General features: G+C 40.9%; 1 protein-coding gene across 1 annotated transcript in view; it reads right to left on the bottom strand.

Moving 5' to 3' along the window:
• LOC129113774 (protein turtle homolog B-like) overlaps positions 1-27,665 on the bottom strand; it is a 116,985-nt gene that overhangs the window by 54,501 nt on the left and 34,819 nt on the right. The window contains exons 3-5 of the mRNA XM_054626245.1: positions 18,099-18,245; positions 7,309-7,460; positions 5,010-5,127 (exon numbers count right to left, since the gene is read on the bottom strand). Coding sequence (XP_054482220.1) covers positions 5,010-5,127; positions 7,309-7,460; positions 18,099-18,245 — 417 coding nt within the window. The remainder of the gene's footprint in view (positions 1-5,009; positions 5,128-7,308; positions 7,461-18,098; positions 18,246-27,665) is intronic.

Below are 27,665 nucleotides of genomic sequence, written 5' to 3'. Positions count from 1 at the left end.
GGCCTGATCCTTTAACAGGCACAGCATTTCCATCTGCCAGCCCCTTAGCAGGACAAGCAGGACTAGAGCTGTGTTGGATGACTGTGTTGTTGGTGTTTGAGCGTGTGTGTGTGTGTTTGTGTATGTGTGTGTGTGTGAGTGTGTGAGTGTGCCAACCCGCCCTATTTGGAACCAGCTGAGTGCTGGAGATTTGTTGGCGCTGTAGTCTCTTAGCTGATCTGCTGCTCAGTGGCTTTCCAGGAGGGCCTCTATTAATCCGTCTCTCCCGTAAATTATACAGGACGGGGTCAAACAAGTGCTCCGGCTCTGCGCTGCCTTTGGCGCTCAGTCGCTAAAGCAAATACGCCGACCTCTGTGAACACGTTCACCGTCTGTTCTCCGATGACCGACATACAAAACGCACCAAGTTGATTAAACAAGCTCATATTCCTACTTAGAGCACAGAGCAGCTTCTTTCCTCAGGCTGAGAGTCTCCTTAAAACCTCTGAACCCCATAACCCGCCGGCAGGATGGAAAAGCAGGTTTTCTTTAAACAATTGCCAAAACTACACCGTTTATCACAGCTGTAAAATCTTTCATAATCGTCAGATTTTAATCTTTCCGAGGATGATTGAACACATCATGTTTGACCAGCACTTCCACCAGAAAAAGCAACCAAAACGAAGCTTAAAATTGTGATATTCAGCACAACTAGGAAGCAATGAATGACTCGGCTGAGACCAACAGTCACATGACAAAAATTCCATGAAACTTTGACTGAACTGCAGGCTGCTTAACACAGAGCAGAGAGGAGAGGAGAGGCTATAAGTAGAGGTTGTAAAAATGTGAATATCTCAATATATATAGCACGAGGAGAATCCTTTTTTTCTAACTTTGGTAACACTTATGGGCACTTGGAACATTGATGGATATATAGATTCCACTGTTTGCCAATTTTTGTAAAATAAATTATCAAAGAAATTCATCACCACGCATTTTAGTTTTGAATGTACAGTATATTACTATTTTACGCTGGACTGCAGCAGTAACATTCAGTAAAGTTTTTCACAGGCTGCTGCTGTGAGGTTTGCTCGCAGCGGCATGAGGGCTCCCGAAAAGTGAACCCAAAACATCTGGATCGCCCCCTGGTGGCTGACTGTTAAGCGAAGCACTTAATTTTAAACGTCAATATTGCAACGGCCAAAATCGTTATCGCGATTACTATTTGAATTGTGGCGCCCTAATGGGGTGATTTGGTTATTGCTCTGGAATAAAAAGTTTTTGTCTTTGGCAGAGTGCTAAACTAATTATATTTATGTTCAAATGTCATTAAACTGATGCAAGTCATCTGATAGTAGGGAAAACCCTGCTGTTAATTCTGGCATCATGTTTGCTAAAATGTTGGTGACATTCTTATGATGAAAAACACACAACAGGAAATATTAAGGTAATCAGAAATGATCACGGTCATGTCCACATATTGCAAGATAAGTCAATACAGTAAAAATGATCCAGGCCATGTCCATATATTGTGCGATAAGTCGATTATCATGTCCGTGTATCGCATTAAAAGTTGTTAGAGTAAAATATATTGTGGCCATGTATATATGGAACAAAAAGTCGATATCGTAAAAATTATTAAGGTCAAGTCCATATATCGTACGATAAGTTGAAAACATAAAAGATATTGAGCTCATTTCCATAAAATGTACAATAACTGGATAATGTGAAAATAATTGCAGCCATGCCCATATTTCATAAGGTTCATAGGGTAAAAAACATTGCGGCCACGTCCATATATTGTACGATATGTTGATATAATCATTATTGTGACGGGCCTATCAGCAGAAGAATGTGAATCAAACTCTGCACATCATTCTGCACAGTGAAGGTCAAACACCACAGTGAAGGAACTATAATTCAGCATAATTCTCTGGTTTGGCAGAGCGTTATATGGCTGTCAGCCAGCTCAAGGTCTCACAGTCCCGTCTCGCTTAGTCCTTTTTCTGGTTTCTAACTGGCATTTGTTATGAAGTGAACATGTATTTTGCTACTTTGCTGAATATCCACAAGATAGGAATCAATCTGGTGAAAAAAAACAATGAAAATGTTTCAGTTAAGAGATCAAGCCTCAATTCCCCGTCAGTTCAGATGAGGTCATGACCACTCAGCTGTGTTGATCACGGGGGCAGCAATCTTTAAATGAGATGACCTGGAATGCCATGTTTGCTGCTTTATCATTTATCCTCTTTGGTGAGGCGTATCAAATCTAAGGTCACTGCACTGACACACATTCGATACTGTGTTTACTGTCAATATCTGGAGAGAAAAAAAAGGTGACTTTGAGCACCGATGTGTGCACGATGTGGCACATTGCAGACCATGAATGATTCATTAGCTAAATGTGTCTTGATTTTGTGGAGAAGCGTAGACGGATGCAGACAGATTGTTACAGTTACAGCAGCTGACATCTCACTTAGAGCTGCGGGCGTGAAGCGTTCTCATCCTCTGATTCTTTTTACTCCGTAGGCCTCTATGAATAATAAACCTCTCAAATGTATGAATACAATCATTAAGCCGATTTGTCTTAAACGCTGCTACCGTGAAATGCAGCTGTTAGCCGCACCCAAACTAATTTCAGTCCCAGTCTAGTCCCACTCCTAAACATACTGTTGCATCATACACTATTTAAATTCTCCTCAGCCTGTTATGTTATGCATGGATGTGATAGCACGCTTGGGGGATCAGCGAGCTGATATCACAAAGGTTGTGACTGTTTCACATCAGCAGAGAAGAGCTATATTTAGCTTTAATACATTTAAAATGAAGTCCGACTTTCATTTTATCCTGTTTACTTTATCGCAACTCATGATAAAGGCATGGCTCAAGGGCCAGCCATGTTGGTGTGCTCTCAGCTGGTCCACCTCATCTATCACCACCACAAGGTTGACGTTTGCTGTTTTGAGGGAATGCCTCAACATTGCCATGAAGTTTGGTACAGACATTATTTATACATTTATTAAACAAGAAACTAGGTGACTAATGCTGCATTACCACTGTGTGGTATACCTCTACTCAATTTGAATGGCTTTTTGGGGAGGTTTTCTTTTGGCTGAAGTGGTGGATAGTGCCTGGTACTTCTTTTTTAAAGCCAGACACAAGATGTACCTCTACCGTTATCATGGCTGAAGACTCTTAGCGTTATTGAGAGGTTATCAACACTTTAAATACCTTTTTTTATCCTATAAAATGTTGTTCTTAGGGACTTGATTAAGTACAAACTAGAAGGGTACACTTAGTAGAGTACAGATCTCTGCCTGGTGTGTCTGCAACGAGCACTGCTGTAATGTTTGCATTACAGCAAACATTACATCTAGTCTGTAACTGTATCAGATGTTTTTTTCACATGCACATCTCACCAACAGATATGCTCACATTTGAATCTATTCTAGGGTGACTCTAATTTGCACTGCAAATGTTTTCTCTTATGCAGGCATCATAGGCATGCTAATGTATATTGCTATCTGGTTGTCTTAATAGGGTCTTTTAGATCAGCATTTCCACTGTGTGCAACTACAAATGTACTCTTGCAGTGTGTGCAGAATGCTGATTTTTCATTAAAAGGTACTTTACGAAAAGGAAGAAGTGATCCTCCTGGATAAGAAATCCTAAATCAAATACTATGCACTACATACTCAACATGTGTACCGTCGTTCGACATACTTTTGTGAGAATAATTTTTTTTCCCGGACACACCTGGGTTGGCGTTGCACTCAGCTGTGCTATCACTAGCGGCCCCTACAGCCGGATAAGAGTGGTGAGTGAGGGAGTCAACAGGCAGAGGTTGCATTAAAAAGAACAACTGCGGTTTGAGGGCTCACATAGTTTCTGTTGTTATGGATCAAAATAGATCATGTTGTGAGTTCTTGTTGGTGCACAGGTCTGGTAGTTTGCTGCATACTGTATTGATTAGTCTGCGCTAGATAATAGTAAACCCAGATATCTGCTCCATCTTTCTGGATTATTATAAATAATTATTTTCAATTTTCTCTCTATATACTTCTCTCTTACGACTATCTCCCTCTTCCCTTAGCTGCTCTGCTCTCTTTAACAGTACTAGCAGTGGTGTCATTGTGTTTCACAAATATACCCAGATACATTTTAAACTTAATGCTAACTCACAGTGAAAACAGCAGACAGTAATAATGAAAACATGTGTTACTCTACAAGTAACAGTAGTAGCCGAAATGCAGATATTGTCGACGTTAAATCATGGCAAACAACTGTAATTGTGTATTATCATTGAATCCTTTGCCTTTATAATGTGCTGCTGTATATTCATGCTAACGTTATAGGTAACAGTTAACTTTGTGTACCATGGCTTTGAGTTATTTCTGCTAGTAGCTACTGTTTCAAACTGAAATGTCATCGTCATGTTCACTTGCCAGCTAAAATGTGAGGACAAGCAGCGTATACAAATTCACCTTAAAAATATATTTTTTTACTGGTTTCCAGCTAGTTGCTCCATTTATGAATACTGAAAAACACAATCCGTGTAGGGTCATAAATTAGTGTCATAAGAACAAAGATAGAACAAAAACTGTTTCAAATCCAAATAAAGTTAAAATCAGGTAATGAAAGAACCAAATGAAAATGTCAACAAATAAACAGGCACAACAGCATAACCCCCTAAAATATGAAATCACATTCATAACCACCAAAAAAAGTAAAAGTCACTGTACTAAATCTATAATTTGTATGCACATTTCTGTATAATGAACAGTGGAATCCACCACAGAGGGGAACCATTTAGTTTAATCTGTTTTTTCAACAGTAAAGCAGAGGGCAGAGTGGAGCTCCATCCAAAATCACACCCACCACAAAGATTCAATCTTTAAAGCATACATTTACAGTATTTGAGGCAAGTTGTTGACAGTGTCAGCTGACCACAGCTGAACACATGAGACAACGAATACTCATTATTAAAGAACGTCTCTGAACGACACTGCCACACTAACACATGCGCCTACCTTGTACTAGCAGCCGTGTGGTGTGAATGACCTCTCCCTGGGGGCTGAAGGCTCGACATGTGTAGGCCCCACGGTCCTCCCTGGTGATGGAGAGCACCGTCAAACTCCCATCAGACACCTGAATACACACAAACACACACACACATAGACATTTAACTACTTTTAATGCGGACCGTCAGTGAAAGAGACCCACACATACAGTAAACACACAAAGATGTTAAATTATGAGTCTAAATTAAGTTTAAAAAATGTAAAGCAAATAAATAGAAATAATATATTTCCAATAGATCACTTTACAATATATTTTAAATCATGATAAATAGAAGACATAACCATGAGGGAGCTCAGGGAATACACTCATAAGGTCAAAGCATACAGTAACGTTAGGCATCTTTCAGACACAGATGCAATTCAAAGTTCTTCATATAATATAAGGTGAAGAAATGCATCAGATCCATATATTATTTTGTCAAAAATAATATTTAACAATAAAATGCCCCAAAAAATAATCCAAGCAAAACTGTCTTTTCCAACTGTTTCACTGCTGAAAAAAAAAAAAGAATGGCTGATAAAGCTGGAAAGTGAGACCTGTACAAGAACCTCACCAGTACTTATTCCATGCTTAACAGGAAAGAGAGAGCTTTAACTACACATTGTTTCCCACAGGGCCGAGCTGAGAGTCAGTGAAACGTTGAATATTGCAGATCTGGGTAGTGATGTTTGGGCAGTTTCACTTCTTATTTCATTGGGCAGATAAAAGCAGTTTGGAGTTGCTTTCTATGTTTTGTGAGCTATTTAGCTTAAAGAGGAGCTCCACTGCTTTTACATCAAAGTATTGTTTTTAGACAGACATGGAACATATAGTTATAAGCTGATATTTTGCAGATGCTTTTAAAAAACAAAAACACATCACACAGACACGTCTCTCAGGTCCTATGAAATCAACACTGCTGAAGTCAAAAACAGACTCAGAGGACTTCCCTCAAACAGAGATCAGAGTGCATTAACACCAAATGGTTATTCAGATTAACTCGTCGCCTAACTCTTCAGTCAGTATACAGTACATCTGCATGTTAGACCACCAGTCTATAGAAGTATACAGTGTAGTCTAGCGACTTGTGGAAAGCTGCCGCCTGCGACTGATACATAACTCTGCAATGAACAAAGTTTAAATAATTGATCTAATGCGGGGGAGTCATTTCCATTCTTACACGCAGCACTCAATGTTCGATACTATACAGCTTTAACACAGAGGCTTCTTTGTTCTCATCAAACACACATTCTAAAACTAAAACCAGACTCTGTCACAGTGAGAGTAAAGTAAGTATGTAAGTATGACTGAGACTAAAAATCCCAATTGTGATGGCAATCCATTCACTGAGCTTTAACTCTTACAAAAAAATCCCAAAAGGATCATACTCATTAATAGATTCAGATATTCTCCAGGAGATTCAGCCTCTCCTCTTGTCCCTGTCTCTCCCTTGTGTGGGTGATGTCTTTGTCTATCGTTCCCTCTGTCTGAATGATGTGCTTGAGTTTTGCCTCTTGTGTGTTTGTGTAGCCTGTCCTCTTCCAGGTCTCTGAGGTGAAGACGGGTCAGGGGTCTCAGGTTCTATCTGCTTGGCAGCATCTGGATGTTGCTCAATGTCCGCCCAGATCCATATTCTTCATATGTTTACAATCTACAGTGGGACACTGTCAGTCCTGGAAAGTATTCTTAGGACCCAGTTAAAGATTATTATTTTAAATCGAATTTCACCCTTTTTTTGTTTCATTGCAGCCATTTGCAGAATATTTTGTTGTATAAAAAATTGAAAAAGTTCTATCTTTTTTATTTTTTGACTTTTGGATTTGGATCATTAATGTACACTCAGCAACCCATCTTGACAGTAAAATAATAAAAAAAGCATTCAAAGAAATGTGTTATGAAGAAATTGGGTGCAGCACTTTTTGCAAATTTATTGATGTGAAAAAAGAAAAACTGAAATATCACATTCTGCTGGGAGGTGAAGTCATGGGAGGATGAGCTCAGCAAGCAAGAGAGTGTCCTGGAGAATAATCTAGTAAAACAATTCAACAAATAATCCAGGTGACCATTCTCAGTGAACCAAGCTCGCAATACGTTTTTTACCAGATGCAAAAAAACGACCCTGCGTCTATTTTGCCCATGCAGTAGTCTCATTAAAATGAATGAGGAGGCTGCCTCCTTACACACAGCTGCATTGTCAGTCTGCACACAACCTAAGAGGAGCAGCACGATCAGTAATCAGAGACAGTTGTATAAGTACTAGTTATATACCTTATACTTGGCACTGCTGACCATGAGGCTGCCTTCCCGCAGCCAGCTGACAGAGGGCTTGGGGTTTCCGAAGGCCGTGCAGGTCAAAGTGATGCTGCCCCTCTCCTTGGCCTCCACATACTGAGGTGGTGTATCCGTGAATGTGGGGGGAGCTGAGTAGTGAGAGGATGAAGGGAGAAAAACAATAAACAAGGACAGGTCAAACATGTTTCCAAGGGATAAAGCACAAATAGAAGAAGAAACAAAAGTAACAGACTTCCTTCTGTAGACCCAATATAAACTGTTGCATACGGTTAGCAGCATCGAACCGCATTCATCAGACAATGACAACTCTTATGCTCCGTTCACACTATGAGAGACAAAGCTATAGTCTTCTTATTAGTTCAAAACCTATAGACTTTCTTGCACTCTCTTGTTTATTGTTCAGCAAGCGCTGCAACTACACTGCACACTTAATGAGCAGAGCTTCCTCAGCACCAGGCAAAGACAAACTGCACTAGTAGATAAGTGTTGCTGTATTAACAAACATAACATAATGTGATATGATGTTTTTACTTGTAACACATACTGGTATGTGATGGTTGCAAGGAGGCTTTGAAGGAGACTGATCAACTGTCAGAAGCTTGGCTCTTGATCTTTGTAAAAAGTAAAAGTATTTGAACTGTAATGGTGGCAACTCAAAACCGAACTGACACTCATTATAGACATTGTGATATTTTTCCAGCATTTATGGAATAATTCTTTCTCTATGACATATCATGTCACAGACAATGGCATTTAATATCATCTAACGCAACTCTAGGATATCACCCGTTTCACATTTCACCTGCCATCTATCTATAAATTCCCTCAGTGGTCATGGATGTACAAGGATGTGTGTTTTCTTGCAAAGCACCTTTTCACTCATTGGTTCACAATGACTTAATGATAAACCCAAAAGTTTGTCACTTGAAGACACTTTTTTTGTGTTTGAACTGCGTAAAAGAAAAATAATGATGTGGAGAAGTTTCCTCTAGGAGACATTTAAGTCTTTAAAGGTTTGTTCTTAATTGGCAGCAGAAGTCAAGAAGCCAAGTGTTCATAATAGCAGGAGACTGGCCAATCAAACAGGTGACCAAGAGACAACTTAATAATGCATGAGTGTAAACCTTTTCCTTTGCTATCTGGTTGGTTGCACAAGTCTAAGTTTTAGATTTGTACCAGTAGAGAAATATAATGCGATGAATACCAAGGTAGCAATGGAATGTTTGTAGCCAGAGCTGAGGAATAACGTGAATAACTTCTAAGCCCACGGTGCTGTGAGCACGCAAGCACCAACAGAGCTTTTAGATGAAAAGCCTTAATGTTTGAATCCATCTGTCTGGGGGAAAAAGTGTCAGGTCTGACATTTTCTGCAGCAGCAGCATCATTTCTTTTACTAACAGGAGAACTTCTTCTTATTCAAGGACATGCCTTCTCTTTACCTAGAGATGAAAAGTTTTTGTTTATAGTCAGACTTTATTTGTTTTGCATAAATTAAACACATACAGCATAGTGAAGGTTGAGCAATGAGTATGTCTTAATATCCAATGACCCATCTGAACTAGATTAACTGCAACATAAAAAAAATCTCCTTGCCTATCAGAGCTTTCAGTGTGTTCTTTAGTATTGATGTAACATACATGCTGCATTTAGTAAAACCATTTTTCAGAATCCTCTTTAGCTCAGAGGCCTCCTAGATTATGAGGACGGATGATCACAGACAGTTGGCACGTCTTCCTACCAAACATACTTAAGCTGTGTTTTCTGATCAGCCCCCCCCCCCCCCCCCCTTTAACCTGATCCAGCCCCAGTCAACGTGCACGCATGTTGATATCATTGTCAGTGATTTGATGCAGATTTTGTTTGGTCATAATTCCTATTTTGATATTCTCAATCTAATCACCTTAGGAACGAAGCTGATCTGCTTACGTGTGTAATCCTCAAGCCTCTCAATGGCTACCATGTCATTCTATCTGCGACCATAAGCCAGGCCATAGTGCTAATTCCAACGCCACACGTTTCGCCACACCACACAGGCGGTGGCCGTGACGCCACTTGCACCGTGCAACTTCTTAAGGGACATTTATTTATATTGAATTATTTGATATTCCAGCAAAAGTAAGAGAACAGCAAATGTTTTTGAATTTCCATCCTTTTGCTGAAGGTAATTCATCAAAATCTGATGTGTAAATATATGCAATGACCTTAATTATATCACTACATTTTACTAGTAATAGTTACATATTGGACAATAGCAGCAGACATATATGCTTTGTATTAATATTTATATTTCCACATTAGAATATGGCAGATATGTTCTGGAATTACGTTTTATTGTTATAGTATGATATTGTTTAATTTGTGTTTTCAGTAATGGTGTTTTTTGTAATATTTGAGTGCAATACCTACAAACTGCAGAGTATAAACAATATTTCAGACCATTTCCCTTTACCGTCTGCCAAAGTTACATTTATGTCATCATGTGAACTGCAGTAGTGAGCAGGTACTATTTATATAACCCTCCTCTGTGGTGCATTCAAGGGCACTCCGAATCCCAATAATGGATAGCCAGCTTTGCCAAAGCACTGTATTCAGAAGTTTATTTTGCCGTTTTGGTGAGTGAGAAAAGTCTCTAGTCATAGCTAATTGTTTGAATTACGTGATGGATTGCCATTTGCAAACAAATTAAAACTCTCTGCAGGTTTACTAATACTGTACATTTCAGTACAGCGTAATTAATGTAAACTAGTGGCTCACGAAAATAGCTGTAAGTAACGCAAAAACATTGGCAAATATTAATGTGTTATATGTGGTATGACTGTTGGATGAAATGCAAGAAGAAGGATCTGGTTTGCCGTGCTTGATAATACATTACTGTCTGTAGAATCTGCAGGTAATGAGATGTGATTCATAAATCTACCATGATGACAGTGATTACCATCATGAGGTCAGGGTACCATTGACCATTACTGAAGGGTGGCATATGTGACATTGACATTGGTTGGTTCTGTCCTAGTCCTGTCTTCAGTCCTGAAAATAGTGCTACTATAATGCATAAAGTTGGCAGTTTGTTGGTTGGAAAATGCATATTCTTGCAGGTTCGGCAGTGCGGATTGGTCTCTTATCAAGTCGGCTAAGTGCTGTTGATACTAAAAAAACCTGAGCTAGATTACAAATGATTTTATATGTGGCAAAAAGCTTTTGATGTTTATTTATTATTAATTAAAGCAACCATGTAGAGTGCACTCATGCCACTGTGGCAATTTAGTCAATCCTGCAGAATCATTTTTTAAATAATTTTCCCATCAACCAATCGATTGGTTGAAGAGTAGGTAGAATTTTAGTTGACCAACATTTTCTTTTGATGACAACAGCTCCAGTTTCTGCAAACCATGGATAAGCAAAATATTTTTTGTGTGTTTTTGTTCAAATTGTCTCTTCAATATCATGTGGTCTTTTCTGCTCAGTAAATCCTTTCTTTCAGCTTTTTGCTCCTCAGTGCGTGCTATATTGACCCGAAGAGCTGAGTTGACTGGGTTGCTTATCTACTCTGAAAGTAGCAACCTTGACTTTCTGAGGCCCATTTAATCTACAAGCTTATTGTTGTTATTGTTCAGAAACCCATATCAGATTTATTTCTGTTGTTGCACAATGCTAGATCAGCAGATAGTAAAAGAGATGTTGGTATTCCCTTTTGGCATTTTTAAATAGGGCTGGGAATACTCACGCTGAGCCGATCTATGAACAACAACCATTCATGTCTTGTTTTCCCACATTACAGAAATTTAAAAGGCACTGCTGACCCGTTGGAGGTTGGTTGGTTTGAACAAACCGCAGTGAGAGCCATATCCTGCAGCTCTTCATCTCACAGCTCACTGTGTTTGTTTCTGCTTGTTTATGTCATCCCTGCAATATTCAAAACCAATCCTCTGTACATGTCTTGTTAGAGACAGGTTTTTAGGAAAAGCACCACTAACACCACCTGTTAAATCAAGAATAGAATTTAAAATTCTTTTACTTACCTACAAAGCTCTAACTGGCCAGGCACCGTCTTATCTTAAGGAACTTATAGTTCCATATTACCCAACTAGAGAGCTGCGCTCAATCAATGCAGGGTTACTTGTGGTTCCTAGAGCATATAAAAGTAGGATGGGAGCCAGAGCCTTCAGTTATCAGGTTCCTCTTCTGTGGAACCAGGTTCCAGTTTCAGTCCGGGGGGCAGACACACTCACCACTTTCAAGAGCAGGCTTAAGACCTTCCTTTTTGATAGCGCTTATAGTTAGGGCTGGTTCAGGTTCGCCTTGGTCCAGCCCCTAGATATGCTGCTATATGCCTAGACAGCCGGGGGACTACCTAGGATACGCTGAGCTCCTCTCTCCTCTTCTCTCCCTCCATCTTTATGTATTAATCTCCTATTTATGCACATTACTGATTTTGCTTCTTCCCCGGAGTTCTTGTGCTTTCTCGCCTCGCAGGTTCCCAGGAATCGGGGTTATATTTGGACTGCCATCGTGCCACCTACTGAGGCCCTGCTGACACCCACTACTACTACCACTATCATTATTAGTCACATTACTATTATTATTGCCTGTACTATTACGCTTATTGACTTGCTTGTACCCTGGAGTCTTTGTGCTTTCTCGCTTCGCAGGCTTCTATAAATCGTGGCTGTACCTGGACCGTGGTCGTGCATCCTGCTACGGCCCTGCTGACACCGACTGCTACCACCATTATTATTACTAGTCACATTACTATTACTATTACCTGTACCATTAAGCATTTTAGCTTTACTTCCACCCTGAAGCCATTTTGCTTTCTCGTTCTGCAGGTTTCCATGAATCGTTGTGGTACCTGGACCGTAGTCGTGCCTCCTGCTGTGAGCCGACTGACACCCACTGCTACTTCCATTATTATTATTAGTCACATTACTATCCCTATTTTCATAACTATAATTCTACTGTAATAATTGCTGCTGTTATTATAAGTAGTCTTATTATATGAATCATTTATGTCATATACATTGAATGTGTTGTATCTCTGTTATGCTGCTCATTCTGTACACATGACATCTATTGCATTCTGTCCATCCTGGGAGAAGGATCCCTCCTCTGTCGTTCTCCCAGAGGTTTCTTCCTTTTTTCTCCCTGTTAAAGGGGTTTTTAGGGGAGGTTTTCCTGTGCCGATGTGAGGGAAGGACAGAGGATGTCGCATGTGCACAGATTGTAAAGCCCTCTGAGGCAAATTTGTAATTTGTGATTCTGGGCTATACAAAATAAACTGAATTGAATTGAATTGAATTAACAAAGTTGGCAAAACAGACGCTCCTTAAAGCTAAACTTGAATGGGAATTAATATGTGTATAGATTTTTTTCAGGATAAAAGTAATTGAGTGATAGTTTTCTGTACATTCATGGGTACGTTACAAGCTGGACCTGCTAATAACTGATTCAGCTAATGCAATCTACGATCACGCAGAAGAATTAGGTAAGTCATCCCTGGGATCCGCACCGTTTTGGGTGGAAGCGCTTTCAAGTTTTTTGACCCTCATCCTGGTGTGAACTACAGAGACATTTTAAACTAGATTATTGTAGAAGCATGTACAATTCTAAAATCAGGATTAAGGATCATTTGATCACTGAATATACTTGTTCTGACACTGAATGGAAATTATTTGGTTGGTGCAGTATGCTGGTATTTGGACACTACATTCAGGGCTGTGTTTGTTAATCTGTCAGTAGATGGGATAATCAGTGGCCAGTGGTCATGTCTAAATCTGCTTTTAGACCACGACAAGGAGTGGGCGAAATTACATTTTTATCTCAGTGTCCTCAATGACCTCAACCTGTGCTGAGGAAAGTGTTTCTATGTGTTTTTTGCTAGAGCCAAACAGCTCAGAAGTGATAGAGAGAGGGGGTAACGATGGCTGTTGTGCAGCATGCAGCCACTGCAGAGTTCATGCTGCAGAACACAGGGGATGGCGGGCGGGAGGTGTGCCGAGCTATTTTTAAGGGGAGCAGTCGAAGACTGACCCTGGGAGGTATGAACCTTGCTTCTTTGGCATCACCTCGTGTTGGATTGGGGCCTGCACTGTGAGGGAGAGCGGGGCAAACAGCAGGAGTCTAAATCATTTTAAAAGGGAGGGAAAAAAAGAGGAGGAGTTACGCCCTGAGAAGACAGAAAACTGGGATGCTGCCCACAAGACTGTGTGAAGTTACAGTGATCCTTTTCTTCCATCCAATAAATCCATACATCCGTTTTCTAACTCGGTTGGTGGATAAAAACTGAATATTTGTCTCACAACAGCAGCAACTTGACTGCAAAAGATTGGCTGAGCCACGTTCTAACCCGTTAGATACTCTATAAACACACAGCTGTGACAGCGTAACAGTAGCGCTTCTTAGTCACTGATGGTAGATACATGATGGTTATATTATAGCTGATAGAGGTGATTATGACCCACCAGCAAAGAAGAATGCTAACATGATTGAACTCTACTTCACCCGTTGCACAATGGAGGCAGTTTATCCAGATAAAAGGCCCAATCTTTATCATGCTTTCTTTGTGCTTCAACTACATTTGTGTGGCTTTGCAACCATTCTGCTATGTTCGCTGAGCAAACTACATGCTTGGCAGAATTTGTTATTGAATTTTTTTGTTGTTGTTGTTGCTTTGTGTTTATTTTATGAAACCTCGATAGGAAAATGTGGTAATCGTTTTATAAAAGCAATAAGCTGCATGAGGAGGTGAGTTACAGTGATTTTCCAGCAGCTAAGGGTTTTTTCCAGCACTTTGCGACGTCTCTTCCATGCAATAACCGGTCTGGCATTCCCTCCATTCAAGCACAAATCTTGCTCAATAATTACATCACTCCCACAAACCCATCCTCTCTCCCTGCTCCTGCTCTTCTCCACTCGCACTCCGTCCCGAAGGAGTCTGAGGGTGATACAAGTTCACGGGGAACCGAGCACAGGTGTCAATTTGTAGAGGAAAAGCATCGGCGCGATAGAGCGCTCTCACCCACAATCTGCATGCATCTCACCCGGAATCTATATGCATCGCTTCAATGCCAACGAGGCTGACAGCTAAAGTGCTCAGAGTTGTCGCTGACAGCCACTGATGTTTGACGACGATAGGAATAGAGGGGGATTGCAAATTGTGGTGGTGGAAGTGGTGGTGGAAGTGGTGGTGGTGGTGGGGGGGGGTGTCTATAAATAGCAGCACTGCTGGAGCTTCATGCAGCACGAGTGTGTAGCAGGGCCCTGAAACCTTACAGATACCGTAGAGGCAATTCCTGAGAAAAGAATTGCCACACTTTACACAGGGTGCTGGAGCACCTAGGTAGGAATTCAACATGTTCATGCTAATAATGTGGAAAGTGATTGGAGGCACAGCTTTACCTCTGAAGGATGTACACCCATGCTGGAAGCGCCAACTGGTTCACTGCTACTGCACCCTCGCTGTATCGACAGAAACTCGGATGTGAAGCTTGGGTGAATTAATCTACTGTAGATGGCACCTCATAGATCACACTTATCAAAGTGAGCCAAAAGACTCTGTTTTCTGTTTCTTTCAGCTCTACTTCACAAGGGCTTCACTGCCAATGAAGCTCTCAAGGCTTGACCATTTAATTTCTCACCTCCATGGTCAGAATATTTCATGTATATGCTCAGTCATCTTTTCATCTGAGTGTCCAATCAGTGCTTATGGGAAATGTAATCGATTGACGCAAGTGTATTCCTCAGTGCGTGCTATATTGACCCGAAGAGCTGAGTTCACAGCTGCTAAATCTGTTGCTCATCTTGCATCCAAGACCCTTCATTTGAAATGAAAGTGCCCTAGTTGGATTCAAGGATGAACTAAGGGCTTGGATTTCTAGTCTCTGACTCTGGGTAGCCATTTGGTAAGAAAAGACTGTTGCACCATGTTAGATTATAAATACAGGCAGAAGAACTCATCTTTTGTTATCAGCGCACTGAATATTTGCATGCATACGTGCAGCCAATGGATGGTTAGTTGGTGACCACTCAATAGTGGCATGCAGTTCACAACCACACTCTGGATGAGCAACAGTGATGGTGACCCGTATGATGCAGGTCAAAGAGCTTTCACAGGGTTCTCCTTCAGCGTCACGTTTTGAGCCGTCTCCGAGATAACATCTGTGAGGACTCCTGTTAGCCCGCTAGCTATGCTAGCTCCTACAGTTAAGGTTTTAAACCAGGCCCTGTTTGCCAACCCTCTCCCGCTCCCAACTCGATAAATATCGCTGCTTTTTCAGAGCCTATCGGCGTCTGAAACATATGCACCAAACCTTCACCTGGAATCAGTTTGATATTCAATATGGACTTGACAAAAACTTTAGAAGATGGCTATAGTCCAGATCTTTAATGCAATATGCTTTGAAAATCTCCAATAGACTGACCTGTGTCAGTGTTTAAAAAAGGTCTGGCTTTACACATTATCCTTCTGCTTTTTGTGTAAAAAAAACGCTCTGGCTTGTTCCTATTTTTTTTAACCAATCCCAATCTTGTTGGGTGACACTGAGGCCAGGGGGCAATGACGGTGCCCCTTGCAAAATAGAGTACCGACAGAAATGAGCGACCCAATGGCAGGCATATAACCACAGTCTACATCCGGCGGGTCAGACTACGCTTGGGGAGCGCACCATCACCTCTACAGCCACAGATCACTGGATTCTGTACATACATACATACATCTACGATGGTGCAGAACATTGCTGCCATCAGAGACTGGGCATCCTGCCCGAAGTGGGGGGTTTACTCCTGCCGGAGCTGCATGTGGCTGACATCATCAAAACAGTAAAGTGGCGGGGACTCTCCTGAGCAGCGGTCCCCTCCATGACCCTGCCTCCAATTCACTGCCGTAACTATCTCCATCAAAGGCCCTGTATTTTACCGTGCAATCCTCCTCGGCGTCAGTGACCTCGGCTGTGAGTATATCGGTTGCTGTAGCACTCGATGCCTTGCTGTGATACAGGGCGCTCCAAGTCCACCTGCCCTCCACGTGAACCTTGAAACGTGACGCTGAAGGAGAACCCTGTGAAAGCTCTTTGGCCTGCATCATACGGGTCACCATCACTGTTGCTCATGCAGAGTGTGGTTGTGAACTGCATGCCACTGCAAATATTCAGTGCGCTGATCACAAAAGATGAGCCTTCTTCTACCTGTATCAATGAACTAAAAGCATTTTAGTTTTCATTTCTACAACACATACCATGTTATATAACAAATGTCTCAGTTTTGTTGGTATACTGTCATTTTGCTCTCATACTGACCTCCCACCCACATTGGCTGTTTCCTCTCTTCACTTAAGCTCGTTTCCTATTCAACACATGTCTCATGGAGTACGCAGTGAGCACAGTTGTGTAGCCTTGTAGTGGGATCACATTTCAAAACTGGACTCGTAGTGTAAACCCGCAGTTCGTCATTTGTCAATTCTGCACGCCAAAATATTATTGTACTGTACATTAAGCATTTTGGAATATGCAATACAATATATTTTTTACGTCTTCATATTTAATACATTGACAATGATATTTGGGACTTTGAATAATAGACCAGTCTCTTTTTTTCCAGAGTCCCGTAAAAAAAAGTTGACCTCAACATTTCAGTAGAACTAGCAACCCGGTCAGCTGTGTCCTGTACCAACACCAATGCTTGTCTACATAAGTGCCTTGGCTCACGTCTGCTGTGGCAACAGGATGCTGAAGGACACCAGAGGAGTGATGGACATGGAGACAGAAAGAGAAAAGAGGCAGAGGAGGAAGCCTGGGTGGGAGAGAGAGAGAGAGAGAGAGAGAGAGAGAGAGAGAGAGAGAGAACTGAAACAGAGCAACACTGATGAAACCGAGCTAATGCGCCGTGACCACGTGTGCAGGACCGTATCTGCTGTGTTTGTTGCAACAGCAACCGGTGTCATCATATGCCGTCTGATTAGGTGTCTCGATGAACGCTTGAGCTACCGACCGAAGGCAAGAATATTCTGTGTTCACACTTGTGTGGGTTAATTATTTGACACTCAGGTGTTTGTGTCATCAGTGATGGCAGTTAGACGCCACAAACAATAAACCATAAACGGTGTCAGATTGTCAATGTCAATTGGAGGATTTGCTGCGTTTCTATCACTGTCAACTCAATATATTGGGTTTTGGACTATTCAGGGACAAAAAAAGTAATTTTCTAAACGCAGGCTCTGACAAATTGTAATGACTATTTTTCTTTTTTTACATTTTATAGCAAAACGGGCAGTCATAGACAGTAGAGACAGAGAGACGCCTTAAAGCCCCCCGTATCTTGTTTGGTATCTTGGTTGGTTGAAGCCCTCTGAGTCCTAACATTCTTATAATATTCCAGTACTTTTAACATTAGCCTCAGGATTCTTCTTTTCAAGTAGGAATTCATTTCACTTATTTACAGTATTAAAGCAGTTCATCTAAGTTTTTCTTATTCCATGTCCTAGTGCATGGAATGGTATTGGTAAAGGCTGACTTATAAAATCCCAATTGTCTGCAATACTGTGTGTGTGTGTGTGTGTGTGTGTGTGTGTGTGTGTGTGTGTGTGTGTGTGTGTGTGTGTGTGTGTGTGTGTGTGTGTGTGTGTGTGTGTGTGTGTTTGCAATCAATTGTACACGTCTCAATTATAATTTCTGTAATAATCAATATGCCTATAATAATATATCAGTCCACACCTGTGCAGTTTATATATGTGTTTGTATTGAACAGTGTGAGTGAAGCATGCTCATGGGACTCACCGTTGACGGTCAGATGCACCCAGCTGCCATTGTGGAAGGTGTCATACTGCTGCTCCAGCATCAGCACCTTACACTCATACCAGCCCTGGTCGTCTGAGCGCACGTTCTCTATCCGCAGGGAGGACTTGCCGTGCAGACTGGCCCGGCCTGGAAGAGAGAGAAAGAGAGACACACAGAGATGACGTGTCAGCGGAAAAAAATGGAGGAGAGCGGAGAGGTGAGGAGGGACGGGTGGGTTTGACTATAATGAGGGAAATTAAGGAGACAGGTGAGAGGTGAATGGATGAGGAGAATGTTAAAGAGTAAAATCAACCTTTGAATGGGTTGGGATGTAAATATGCAGGGATCACAGAGCACAGTGAGTCTGTGACACGGGGAGACTTTGCAGTGCAGGCCTGTTCTTCTGCTGCACGGATAAAGTGCAACGCAGCATCAAAGTGGGAGACCGGCTGCAGTGAAACCTGTCACTTAAGTGCGTGTGTAGTGGTCTATTTTGGAGACACGCCGAGGCGAGGACAGGTCGTTGCTTCCTTTGAGGAGTGGGAAGTGGCCAGCGTGACAGCGGAGGAGCCTTCAGGGTTACACGGGAGCCAACAATCCGTCAGAACAGATACGGAACCGGTGAGTACAGCAAGAGTCGGGAACGGCTTACTTTTACAGATCAAAAGCTGGGAGGAGGAGGGGGATTGACGATGTCGCTCGGGGGCAATCTGGCAACTGGATCATAACAGATGGCGACTGGCAATAAAGGCTAAACAAAGGGCTCTAAACCTCAGCGTTATCAAAGCCTTGCTATCCTTCATTAATCCCCCCCTCGAGTCCACTCCACTTTCAAGGTATTCCTGACTAATTTTTTGTTTACCCTCCTAAATCACCTCTGCAGCATGATACGCCAGGTAAATATATATCAGCTGCACTGGCAGGCTGCCTCAGTGAGTTGAGTAGAGTTAGACACTCAAATTGATGTGTCTTCCCTAGCCTGTGTGTGTGTGTGTGTGTGTGTGTGTGTGTGTGTGTGTGTGTGTGTGTGTGTGTGTGTGTGTGTGTGTGTGTGTGTGTGTGTGTGTGTGTGTGTGTGTGTGTGTGTGTGTGTGTGTGTGTGTGTGTGTGTGTGTGTGTGTCCGGGTTAGGCTATTTATACATCAGATTATATTTGTCCAGCTTCCACCATGTCTGTTTCCTGTCTTGCCTGACTGGGGAGAGCTGAGAAAGACACTCGGTGGTAATTTGTTGAGTGTGAACTATGCCTTTGATCTACTGTATACAGACGTATCTATGCTGTGTACATGCCCATTGATTCCACCTCCATTTCTCTTTGACTGAGGGTAAACAACGTATCCAAACAGTAGCGGGTGTCCTATTCTCGATTTGATTTATTCAAGGTAATGAACAAGAAATCATGCGTGAGTGTGTCTGTGTAAACACAGGGTGCTGTTCACTTACTGTGTGAAAGCATAGTGGTGTGTCATTTTCATACATGGCCCTCCGCTTTGCCTACGCTAATCTTAGAATTACCCACAGACTGTATATGAGAAGTGGACGCACTCAGCATGACGTCACTGATTGGTTGGTGGTCTACCGTTTTGTATCCTTGAGTTTGGCATTTTGGGAGTCACCATCAACAGGTGATGATGATGAACAAATCTAATACGGACTCTGGGAATATAGGACCCTGGGTAGATAGGGCCTTGGGAACATAGTACTGACCCGGTTGGATCCAGGAGAAAATGACCTTACTTACTTTACTTTACTTGATTTCTTACCTCAGTACACATTTAATCTCTAGTTTCAAGTCTTCTTCAATACAGCATGATGTTCATTTAGGAAATTATGGTCAATTTAGAGTCAAATAGACCATAAAGCAGAGTGTGCTTTAGGGCGGGGTTACTTTGTGATTGACATGTCGCTACCAGAGCTGTATACATCGTCTCTACCACGGTGTCACTCCTACACAATCCAAATATGGTCGCTTTCGTTCACTGGTTGCAAAACACTACGTCGGCTACGGCCAAAATCCAAGATGGCAATTGCTAAACAGCCTCCACTTCTTACATACAGGTCTGCGCTTCAATATCTGATCATGAATTAAAAATAAATGAACAACTAGTGATGAATGTTTATTAAAGATGAACCTGATTATTGAACTTGTAAATTATCTACAGCTCCATGTTTTTAGCTAAAAGTCTATCTGTTTGCTTTTTGGCCATTCTAGGCGCACCATTGTCCAGAGTCCTGACTGCTTGCAGTTTCTGTTCACACTAATAGATAACCGACTACTTCAATATTTAAGAAAAAGTCTGAATGTGATGATTTGAAGCCAAAAATGGTTTTCTACAGGTATCTATGGACAGTAGCAGTGTATTTTAATAAATTGTGTCTCTCTCATGACAGGTCTGCAGGAAAATTAGTAACACAAAAAATGTTTGGGATGCTGTTCATATCCAAATGATCCCTAACAGGAAACACATTCCATCTGTCAGTCATAGGTCATGTGGAAGAAGACTTTTCGTCTTGTCCGTCAAATGTCGGGTTACTGCCCTTTTGCATGCACTACTTCATTTTCTGTACAAAACAAAGACTGATCCTGCCAATGACAAACTGCTACTTTGGGTTGTTTCTGAAAAGCAAAAGTCTAAACAATCTGCTTCATAATTTTTTGGGGATCACCAGGATAAATTAGAGAGTGTGTTAATGAGAATATAAACACTTCAAAGTTATTTACCATCCTGAAAAACAGAACACATTGTGAAAGCACTGCTCACACGGAAGTGGAACAACACCATATACCATGGACCTTTTAATGATGTGTATTATATCTACCACCAGTTGATGACATGGCCTCCATGCTCTGTGCCCCCTGAGGTCCTACTCATTTATCACAGAGTCTCCACTGCTCAGTCCACACAGCACCAGGGTTGTGATGCTTTCTGTCAGCTCTGTGTGTTCACTGAAGCTGGATGCATTTTTAACACCTCTGACAGCTAGAAAGTGTCGAGCTATTTTTAACTGTATGAATGCAGGTTTTGTTCTTGTTTCCACATCAGTTAGTTGTCATTTGCCTGACAGCCTATGCTTACACAGAATTAACTGGGAAAGGGATTTAAGGTAAGTAAACACAGGTTGGAGAAAAATCTTATTATTGTCTACCTAATGTTATTTACACTGCAACGCATCAATTGTTTATGCAGTAGGTACACCAGGAAGCCCAAATATGTTTGTTTTTTTGACGGCAACTGGGGAAATTGTCCACCAGATTAAAGGATTAAGCTCGTGTTACTCTAAAAATATTTAGACTTTTGAAGAATTCCATAAAAAACAAAAAAAACAACGACCAACCAATGTCTTAGTGCATCTCTTAAATACTTTCTGCATTCCTATGCTCTGTAAAAAAAAAAAAAAGGCTCACAAATAGGCCTATACTGTATGACTTCATGTTATTAAATGGCTCGGTAAGGCTCAGTGTGTGTGTTCGTGGGGATGACGGAACATCACCAAATACACATGGCTCATTGAAGTGTTTCTATAGTTTTTTGACAACAATAGAGTTCTACAGCAGAGTGGAACAAAATATATCAGGCTTGAGCTTAGTCATTAACGGGCACAATAAATATGAATCAGGAATCACTCAATCAGCTGGTAGGGTTATTTCTCAAGCGCACACATTTGCTTTAGGGACAAACCCATTTTGGCCAAAATTGTATTGTAAATTTAAATTTGATTAATCAGCTAAGATCTTCTAAAAGTCGGTCAAGAAGCTTTGGTTGGTTGATAACAGCCGTAGTGTACGGCTAGCTTTAAACAAAAGCTCCCTCTGCCCCGGTCCTTAGTGCTGCTAAAGTAAACCCATGAAGATTTAATGGCGCACTGCAGGATAATAATAGTTGTATGTACATGTATATAAGTACAGTCCCACCAATTCATGTGTTTTAGGATGTAGAAATATCTGGAGCGGCAACACCATTTACTATTCCAATAGCTTTATTCCTACAAGCATTACAAATGACACCCTGAACCTTTATGTCCTTTTCAGTAAGAGGCTACAGCTCCCATTGACTGAGGTGAGGAGCCACTAAAGGGCTTTGGTGGCATTTAAAAAGAACACTCCACACTCCCTCTTGCTTTGTTTTCTATTCATTTTTCATTAACTGCCTTCAGCAGCAATTATGTCATTATCGCAGACAAAACCCAGGCTGGGCAAACCTTATGCAAGCCACAAGTCCACTGGTGGTGAATTAAGCCGAGCAAATCCCCACAGCAGAAATATATCACTTCAAACAGCATCCATTTTTTTTTCTTTTCAGGGGAATATGTACCTATCCGAAATAACACAACCGATATTTGAGAGCTCTTTTTATTTGTTCCTGAAATGAGTGATTCACTTAAACCTCTGAACCCCAAAACCAGCCGGCAGGATGGGAAAGCATGTTTTTTTTAAACAATCGCAAAAACCCCTCCACTGTAAAAAAAAAAAACATCAACATTATCATAAAACCTTTTGCTTTAACCAGATCCTGTAAGTGCAACTAGAAAGCCATATTTGATTCGCCTCAGACCAACAGTCACGTGAAAAGAACATTCTGTGAATCTTCAACTGGACTGCAGGCTGCTGAGCAGAGTGCATTGGGGAGAGAACAGGAGAGGCTATAAGTAGAGGTTGTAAAAATGTAAATAAGCCAATGATTACAGCACGTAGAGCTTCCTTTTTTTCCAACATTGGTAACACTTATGGGCACTTGGAGAAATGTTGTATATATAGATTTCACTGTTTTCCAATTTCTGTAAAATAAATCAAAGAAATTCAACGTTTTTTTGGTAACTTTGTTAGTCTGCACAAAATACATGTGTGAGCTCCCTCTATTTCTAGCCATGATTATGCTGTTTCCATAGAGGTGTAGGACTCATATTGGAGTTTAAAACAAGATCAGAGAGTAAAATGTGGCAGGAGCATAAAAACGCCTGAAAACGGCTTGGAGTTCAGAGGGTTTAAAGACTTCACACACCCACAATGACCAAATCGGACTTTTGAAAGTCAGCGGTCACCTTTTTTGTGTCTTGAGTCTCAAGAGGTCTCACAATTCAATCAAGTCTGTTGACACATGTAATGTTGCAGCTGACCTACAGTCTGTGTCAGATAAAAAACGTTTGACTACACATTTAGCTTTGGGTCACACAGTGAAATCAGGGAACAGCAGATCAGAGAGGACGGGTGGAGACAGCGAAGTGAACCAGGCAAAGTCGAGTTGACGAGAACGACGCTAATTACTGCAAGTAAATGTGATAAATCCTTTCCAAGTATGAAGACAATAATCTATCAATACACCTGTTCAACAAGCATAAACACACACAAGCACGGTGTGCTAGGTCGGCGCAGTTGTTTCTTAGTGAATAATAAAGAGTGAGCAGTGTTCCATTGTATGTGCCCAGGGGATTTTATTGTGAAGGATCGTTGACAAGGTTGGAGAAATAAAATAAAGTTGCGTCTTGGTGCAGACTACGCAGTATGGGGGCGACGTATTCCTCAGCTACACAAGCTACAACAAAAGCTGTCTGTATTCAGGCTAGCTGTTTAGCTTAAATTACCATGCATCGGAAAATATGGCGAATTCTTGTAACCTTAGCTACTGTTTGCTGTTGTAAACATAACTGCTGCTGCTGCTGCTCTAGAAACAACATTTAGTCTAGCTATGCTGCAATCTATTGTACTATTGTACAAAGGTAGGGTTATTCAAGTCAGAATTCCAAGTCTGTGTTGTAACAAAGTCTGTGTTGTATCGCTTTGTTGTGTCAGAGTCTGGCCATCCAAACATCCGTTTGCTGTGGGCGTTCATGTTTTCCTGAGCAAATGGATTGCAAGTCAGATATCTTTAATTCCCAAAGTGTCTATATTCGATTTTACGAGTTTAAGGTTGTAACATTTCCTAAAATGTTGTATTTTTAATACTATACGCTGGGTCCTCTGTAGATTCTTATGAAACTCCGAGACAATTCTGTTACCGTATGGAATTTAAATACAACCAGGCTGACATAGGAAATGTATAGCTAACATGCACATTCAATATTTCTTCATTAAAGAAATCATATTGTCAGCGCAGTATTGAACAATGGTATTGCACATTGCAGATTTTAAAAAGAACGTGCCTGGCCTAGTTTGCTGGTATTTTACCTTTTTTTGGCCGGGGTAATAACTAAGGTTGCTGACATATTTCAGTCTGGATAAATAATGGACGGACGGTACATCGGACCAGACATAGTTCAAATTCTCATTTCAATCCATCTTTAGTTCACAGTTGGAATATACAGCCTGCAGTGTGTCCACAGAATATTGTAATAAGTGACAAGAACAGTATCCCTACGGCAACAAAAGCAGCAGTCAGCGGGACTTCTGATCATTGGAGTAATTATGACTCAAGTCCAGCTGTTCCTCCGATCGTCTTCTATCCAGTTGGTCGGGCCCCACTGCTCATGTCTTCTATCGGCTTCCTGCAGTCAGCACATGGCAGCCTGTCACAGAGCCCCACTCCTCGTGACTGACGTTAACTGCGATAACATCAGAGGACTCGCCTTGGGTCCACGTTTTCAAAAACTTCACGAGGTCGCCTGGTGCTGCGGCTTGGCTCGTTAACACTGCAATGGTATCATCAAAGGCCATGCTACTGAATAGACATATTCTCACACATGTTACTTCATATTTAACTGTCCTACTAAGCATGAACCTTGAAGAAAAATGTGTTTCTGTTTGTTTTATAAGAAGATCAGTTCTAAGTCGAGATGCACCGATCGATCGGTGGCCGGTTGGATGTGGACGGTTTTCAGCTGATCGTCCATGACCATCTGAGACCTTGCTGTAAATTATAGTTCTTGGAAAGAAAATCAGAATCAGCAGGTCGGACAAAAATCAGATATCGGAAACTGCAAATAAAATTGCATTAATCAGAGCTGGACTGGAATCTGAGCCCCCCGTATTCAGCTTAACTTAGGAAGAAGGGTAAAGCAGTTTTATTAGCTTCAGTAAATGTCTGCTGGGTGAAGTTCTCATGGAAATGTTCTGACGGATGTGTTCTCCTTCCTCCTCTCTATTAATAAAAAGTAAGACAAAGGCTTGTTTGAGGCAGAAGGGCAGACGGGTGTCTAGGAGACAGTGCCCTGTGGTTGGCTCCACTCATTAACCCTCCACATCATCCCGATCTAAAGAGGGCACAATGGGATGCCTTTATGTATCTCAGCAGCTTTATGCTGTGACCTGTGACTTCATTCCATGATGTCATACCGAAGCACAGTGGGTGGTTGATGCTGGTTAATGCCCCGGCAACAAGAACTTCACATATTTCACAACTGCACTTTGAAACACAGGATGAATCGTTGCGTGTCGTTGCGTGTCATGTGTCTCATAGGACTGAAAAGACGGCAAGAAGAATTTCAAAACAAGGCTAAGCAGAGGTTGTACGTATATAATGTTTCAAAACCAGTAAAATGTATGCAGTCTTTGTAGTGTTTAAAGTTTTTAATCTTTAATAGCTTCCAGAAATACATGATACAAACTAATAAGTGCCTCTGTGTAACTTTAAAAACCCCAAGTAATAAAAATAAATGTTCCCAGTTTTAGTCCTGTGTCTCTGTGCTAACTCTTGTCTTATTGAGAGAAAGCAATGCAAGTAACATTAGCAAGCTGCTTTTAGCTTTGATGGCTGTCACTTTCACAAGTTAAAATGACAAATGTGGCTGGCAGCTGAGTCATTAATAAACCTTTATTACATAACGGCTGAAATGAAACTTGGGGCTGATGTCTGGGTGATGTGCTTTCAGCCAACCGCTGTCTTTACAAAGAAACATCAATCTATGAATGTGAGTTGAGACTATGTTTTGGTGAATCAACAAGACCAACAGTGATAAGGGCCTTCTACAGGGGGTAAAGAACTAGTTCGAGCAAGGTGTCATCTGACCACACCATGAAGGGATGCTGTATGACCGTCTGACAAATGTAACCAGAGAGATTATACCCAGATACAATAAACACAATTATTTAAACTCCCAGATATTGATCCTTATCCACCTAAAAAAAACAAGGGGCTTGACTGACAAGTGTTTCTGTGAGGAGTAGAAATCTCTCTAGTTACATTTGTAAATCTTCTCCGGAGCATCTATTTCCAAAGGACTGGGTGGGACAATGCTGGCACTTCCAGTTCTGCCGAGCGAAGCCAATTATGAAGTGTCTTAAAATTTGCATTTAAGTCTCCTATGGTTGATTATGTTGTTTATGGTCTCAATCACTAGTTTCAAGTCTTCTTCAATACAGCATGATGTTCATTTAGTAAATTAAGTTAGCAGATGTTGAAAGCTGAACCTAATAACCTTTTAATCTGGTATTTGAAAAGATTTGGATTTGATAGGAGAGTGCAATATTGGATTAAATAAAATGCTATTGATTCTAACTTATAAATGATTTGCTTTCCAGGACACCATTACGGACTTTGTTTGGTTCAAGACACAATGCTGTCACACTAAATGGTGCGATTGTTGCCGTCCTCAGGGACTTGGGGTTGCATTTACATCCTGCTGCTCTGCGGTCAGGATTCTGTAACTCCAACCAAAAGCCTCTGAAACTCAGTGATCTGATCAATGAAGACAAAGTGTGTGAAGATGCATGAAAGATCACACAAAGCTCGAGCATATTTGCCACAATCTTGTAGTCTGACACACTATTTTTCTTCCTGCTGTGGCAGCTAGGTGGGCTGTAAAGGACTCTTTAAAAATAAACCTTTACCTGTATCTGATGCAGACGGTGGCCAATCGATCGGTTGCCTTTCAATCACACGTGAAGATTTGTATCTGCCGTGCAAATGGCATGGTGTTTCTAATGAGAGTAAACTTGACATATATTGTTACAATATTGAATTTACTCAATATATTCTATCTAATGTGCTTTTTTAAAAAACTGATAATTAGAGCCTAGTGGATATTATACTGTATTTCAGTTACTGTACTTTAACTGTGAGAGCAAAAACCTCACTTTATTCTTAATCTCGTTTTATGAAGGGCTTTTTGTGATAAATTTTAACATAATTTCACAGACAATAAAGATTCCCAATTCTCAAGTAAATCCTGTCAAATCCAGCAGATTAAGAAATAATCTTATGGCTCAGCATGAATTTTCTTAAACATAACCTTAGCCCCTCCTAATGATGATTAGTGAAATTATGAAAAACAATTTATTTCAGGAAACAGTATAATTGATTTGTTTCAATCTGATTTAAGGACAATTCATAGTACTAAAAATTCTCTTCTTAAGGTCATCACTCAATTGAAACCTGTGTGGTTATTGCTTTTAGATCACCTTTTATGCAGACAATGCACAGATTTATCTAAGATGTGGCCCGCAAAGATTCCTAAATGGATGAATTCTAGAATGTTCTCATTAGTGATAAGAAAATGACAGTAACCCCAGGTCCAGACAGTGCAAATATTCTATCTATCTTCTATGTATTAAATATTTTTTTTATTTAAAAGAAAATATATAATAAAAAATATATATCTTTATATAAATAAATTAAAATTGAATTCGTTTTCCTG

The sequence above is a fragment of the Anoplopoma fimbria genome, chromosome 24 (genome assembly GCF_027596085.1).
Source record: "Anoplopoma fimbria isolate UVic2021 breed Golden Eagle Sablefish chromosome 24, Afim_UVic_2022, whole genome shotgun sequence".
NCBI classification, from domain to species: Eukaryota; Metazoa; Chordata; class Actinopteri; order Perciformes; family Anoplopomatidae; genus Anoplopoma; species Anoplopoma fimbria.
The sequence above is the reverse complement of the archived record's forward strand: the minus strand, read 5'-3'. Positions and strand labels throughout refer to the sequence as shown.